This window comes from Alosa pseudoharengus, unplaced genomic scaffold (genome assembly GCF_046254945.1).
Source record: "Alosa pseudoharengus isolate Yale_2024_CS ecotype anadromous, Long Island Sound unplaced genomic scaffold, YU_APseudo_1.1 YU_APseudo_1.1_scf_4, whole genome shotgun sequence".
Taxonomy (NCBI): Eukaryota; Metazoa; Chordata; class Actinopteri; order Clupeiformes; family Clupeidae; genus Alosa; species Alosa pseudoharengus.
The window spans coordinates 17,785,997-17,791,100 of NW_027468774.1; the positions used below are offsets into that span (position 1 = coordinate 17,785,997).

General features: G+C 43.8%; 1 protein-coding gene across 2 annotated transcripts in view; it reads right to left on the reverse strand.

The window, feature by feature from the left end:
• Positions 1-368: 368 nt before the first annotated feature.
• Positions 369-5,104, reverse strand: part of crlf3 (cytokine receptor-like factor 3) — a 16,156-nt gene continuing 11,420 nt past the window's right edge. For both annotated transcript variants that reach the window (XM_076265068.1, XM_076265069.1), the window contains exons 6-9: positions 3,220-3,442; positions 2,486-2,624; positions 2,069-2,181; positions 369-1,758 (exon numbers count right to left, since the gene is read on the reverse strand). In XM_076265068.1, the coding sequence (XP_076121183.1) occupies positions 1,490-1,758; positions 2,069-2,181; positions 2,486-2,624; positions 3,220-3,442 (744 nt within the window). In that variant the 3' untranslated portion in view covers positions 369-1,489. The remainder of the gene's footprint in view (positions 1,759-2,068; positions 2,182-2,485; positions 2,625-3,219; positions 3,443-5,104) is intronic.

Below are 5,104 nucleotides of genomic sequence, written 5' to 3' on the forward strand. Positions count from 1 at the left end.
TAAAGCTATGTGTATACTATGAACTGAGATGTTTGACCTTTAGCGTAGAAAAGAATCAAGTCTGTGACCTGCGAAGAACTTTTCCAAGCACACATCCTATGCTTTCCGTGATAGAAAAGACCAGCATTGTTTGCACATGATATGATTTCCTAGAAAAAAATGTTTGGAGAGGTTGACGCAAAGACCAATAAAACAAAGCAGAGTTTTGTAGCAGTCATGGGTTCTTTTCTATTTAAAGTAAATATTTTTTAAAACTACTGGTCAAAAAAATTATATGAATGCAAGTTACGTGAAACGGCAAATATTGTACCATGACTGGTGTTGGGATATGTTTTGATAAAATATATTAAAAGACTTGAATTTTTAAATTGTTTCACAATTGTGTATTTTTATTTACTGTATCACAATTTTCTCATTCTTACGACTACTTGTGAAGGCACAGAATGAGGTAAACATTTAACCATCACAGTTACAACAAATAATTAATACTTTACAATGAAGAGTGACAAGTTTTCTAACAGTGTCCTGTAGGTTTTTATAACAAACTAGTTTAATGGTGGACAATCCAGTACCTTTATCTACTTTTAATGTCCAATCCCCCTATAGCAACCTTCCCCGCTCTTCCTTTAAACATGTGTCATGGGCAAGGTGCTGGGTCCGTTTGGTTAGTCCTAGTTGAAGCAGTAATGTCCAAGCGTATACAGTGTGTGCACTCTTTCGATTAATTTTACATTTGATCAGACAAATCTGATAATTTATGTAACGCAAGTACAGAAAACTGCTAGCCAGTACCTCTGTACCACACGCAGTCAGGCTCCAGGAGTCCTTTAGGGGATCACCAGCATGGCAGATTAGGTGGCATTCAGCAATCTGAGGGGGGCAAATGGACCTAAATTGGATCAATGCTCAATTGGAAACGACAACAGCTTAATCTGATACTAACAGACTACAGAAGAGAAAAAAAATCACGCTTAATTAAAACACTGTTAGGATTGTCATTGCCAACAAAAAAGTATTAAAAATAATATTCAAAGGCTCTTGGGCGGAAACCTACACTAGACTGAGAGTTAATGGAACAAACATTTTTATCTCGGAAGTGCTTCACAGTGGATTACGGCAGGCTTAATAGACAGGACTGCGCTGAAGCCAGCTTGTAGAGAAATGCATGCGTGGCAGTTTTTTCTGTACAAGCATCCAAGTCCATGTCCTTAAAATACATAGAAGTTGTTGTGCTGTATGTGAATTGTGTGTGGGCTGGAACAGCAGCTAGCCTAAATGTGTTGGTCCACTTGTTATCAAAAAAGTATATATTCCCATGCTTAAGAAAAGGCAATTCAATACACCTCAAGCCATCTATCTAATGGTGGGGAGGGAAAAAGATACTGTAAACAATGCCGTCTGCCTTGACTTTGGACATCTAGTCAAGGGGCTGGGTTATGCAGTGCAGACCAGATTGAGCTTCTGTTTCAACACCTTCACCCTGCTTGTCTCAGAATACCAGCACCTTCCAGCCAGGGTGCGCAAAGGAACAGCCAAAGTAGAGGCAATCCACCGCCTGGTCCAGCAGCCAATCGAACACCACTTCCCTGTTGCCCGAGCCAATTGTGACCCGGAGCTTGAAGCTGGCCCCGTCGTTAGGGTTGTTGTTGGCGCTGATTGGGAACAGGTTGACTACTTCCATGTCGAAGGTCACAGCCGAGCCCACCGTGATGGCTGGCAGCTGGTTGGTCATCTCCTTCCCGTTTACAAACACGGCGCCTACAAGACAGATTCAACATTGAAGTGGCAGCTTTCTGCTTTCCAGTGCTGAGTCTGGCGTGTGTCCTTGGCCCAGTAAGAACATGACAAACCACAGAAATGAAGGCTTATTTCTGTCTACAGACACCTGATTATAAGCAGGCATTTCAGCACTGTAGTTTTTGGGATGAGTACAAGGACAATATGGACTACAACGCTGACAAGGACCAAGAGGAGAAAATGTATTAAATTATTTCAAAATGGCCAGACAAAAAAAAAAAAAATCACAAAAGAATCTGAGTCATGTGGAAGTTGTGGGTGAGGGACTGACCGTTGGTGGAGATGCAAACGGCCTTATCCCTCTGCAAGGATGCGTCTCCACTCCGGTTGTCGGCGCACACCCCCACGCTGTCCTGCTTATTCAACTGGCCCGCTGCCGAGAATCTGCACGCAACACACACACACAGCAAAGCAGCCATGAGAAGCTTGACTCCCCCTGTCCCCCCCTTACACACATAAAATGCCACAAACCCAGATGAGATCAGTAAAGCTGCGGAAATGTGATTAGTGCTGTGTGACTGGACTGAGCCAACTCATTCTCCCAGCTGGAGGACCACACAGTGAATGACAAGAGAAGATAGAACTACTAAAGACGTGGCATTTAGCCAGGCTTTGTCATAGGAGAACTTGACGAGCGTTGACTGAAGGTCGAGAGACTGGGGGTGGGGGGGTCGGCGAGTCGACTCACTTGAAGGTGAGGGTCTGTCCGCAGAAGTAGGTGGGAGCGTTGGAGTAGAGAACTCTGCCCTGGGAGGCCATGGTCTCACTGCGCATGGCAATGTTCCTCCTGCTGCTCAGGATGTAGCCCTCAGTGCCCGGGCACCACTCTGCACACGGACATAACAAAAAAAAAACAATCACCACCACCAATATGAACGTCGATGACCGATTCACAATGACAACATCTCACAAGATCTTGCGCCTCTTTTCTGTGCCCTTCTCCTCTGGGCTTTTTATTAGCTTTAGAATTTAATGTGCATCTCTCAGCAGTGAGTTTTTTCACAGCGTGCAAAACTGCCCTGCACAAATTTGTTTTGTTCTGGACATGCCCACTCTGCTTTTTGCTCATTTGTCAGTGTGTGTTTGTGTGTGTGTGTGTGTGTGTCAGTGTGTGTATGAGAGTGTTTGTGTCAGTGTGTGTGTGTTTCTGTGTTTGTATGTGTGTGTATGTGTGTGTGTGTGTGTGTGTCAGTGTGTGTATGAGAGTGTTTGTGTCAGTGTGTGTGTGTTTCTGTGTTTGTGTTTGTGTGTGTGTGTGTGTGTGTGTGTGTGTGTGTGTGTGTGTGTGTGTGTCTGTCAGTGTGTGTATGAGAGTGTTTGTGTCAGTGTGTGTGTGTTTCTGTGTTTGTGTGTGTGTGTGTGTGTGTGTGTGTTTGTGTCAGTGTGTGTATGAGAGTGTGTGGATGTTCATGGTCCACACACCATGTGGTGCGAGGGTGGTGTATCCGGTCTGCGGGACGCTCCACGGGCTCCACTCGGTGCGTCCCTCTCCCCTGGCGCACACGCGGAACTGGTGGTCAGCGTGGGGGTCCAGGTGCATCACCAGGAACTCTGACTCCTTGCCAATGTAGGCGTCCTCATACTGCGTGGAGTTGTTTCGGCGATACTGCAGCCGGTAGTCCTGCGGACTGAAGTCATCGTCCACCTGCGGAAGCACGAAGGGTTAGCCGCTCGGCTTGCATCAGACGACAAAACTGACCGCCAGCATCATGAACAGAACATACAGAGGGGTGGGACAATATTGATATCATATCACAAGGTGCTTTTTTTTTTTACTTAAAGGTGCTCTAAGCCAGTGTTTCCCAAAGTCTTGGTCGCGACCCACGGGTGGGTCGCAGGAGAATTTATTTGGGTCGCCAGCCCAGCACAATTTATGTTGTGTTATAGGTCTAACTGATACCATTTTTCATTTGATACCAGGAAAGTTAACAGTTTTCTATTAGGATGTAGTTTGTTAACTACCACAGTTACGGTTTTGTCATAAAAGCTCATGAAACGCATCGCAGAGGGGGAGCCAGAGCATGGATATCTACCTCTCAAAATGAAACCGTTCTGTGGGGCGCCTGCCATGACCTATACCTCGCAGTTGCACGAACATTAACAGATACCAGTTCCTCAACTTTACCGATTAAAATCTAGTGACCGTGCTGTCAACTAAAGCAGACATCCATAGACCAGATAAGGATATTAAATTTACATGTAGATAGTTTCGATTGTAGATGCAATCTTTAAAGTTAATAGCAACCTCCTCACATTCTTATTTCTGATTTAAAATGCACAACCGTGCATTATATTAGGCTACAATTTAAATAGACATTTTAAACACTATTTCTCTCGTTTTCTACCTCGCGAACTCCAAGTAAAGGCGCATTCTTCCGGCTATTGTCCAAAAGCCTCTTGTTCTGATATAATGACTATATAATATAATACAACAATACAATATAACGACTTGAGTTATTTGCTGTTTACATCGTAATTGATGTCCACAGTGTTATGGACCCATTTGTCTGCAACGCAATGTAGCCTACAACATTTTTTTTAGAAATACAGGAACAGCTATGCTGACGAATGCGCAACATGCGAGAATTTCCCCAAACTCTCGGATGCGCATTAAAACGTATCTTTTCAGTAGTCATTTCCAACTTTTCACGCTGATGGTGCTCAAAATCATACCGTGTTCAAAGCAGGATCTATCTATCTAGATCCTATAGCAATGTATGGTTGGAGGAGGCATAGAAAAGTTGGAGAACCTGTGGCCTAAAACAATATTGGTGGTTGCAGGGTAGATTTGAAGTGAAATGGGTCGCGATGGTCTGTCATTTTTAAAAAGTGGGTCGCCAGAAAAAAAGTTTGGGAAACACTGCTCTAAGCGATGTAACACAGTTTCAAAGCTGAAACATTTTTTTCACATACAGCAAACATCACCTCACCATCCGCTAGCTGCCTGTGCCCTGAATACACTGTAAAAAAAAACGCGGTCTCTGTGGACAGCCCAGGCTCCAAAAACGGCAACAAAAACAACCTGGTCCAATCTGGACCATAAAAACATAACAAACTGTTCCAGCCAATCACCAACGAGATGCGTGTTTAGGAGAGTTTCAGTTGCACAGGAGGGAGTAGCGAACTAGCTCTATGTTTTGTTTGAACATCAACAGAAGTGACGTTACCCAACATCGCTTAGAGCTCCTTTAACAGAGTTTATTATTATTATCACATTTTTGGGGAAAACCTATAGTGAAAAAGAAGAAACTTGTTGGAAGAAAATGGCAGACAGACACATTTTGTCATACTTGGAATAAATATATAA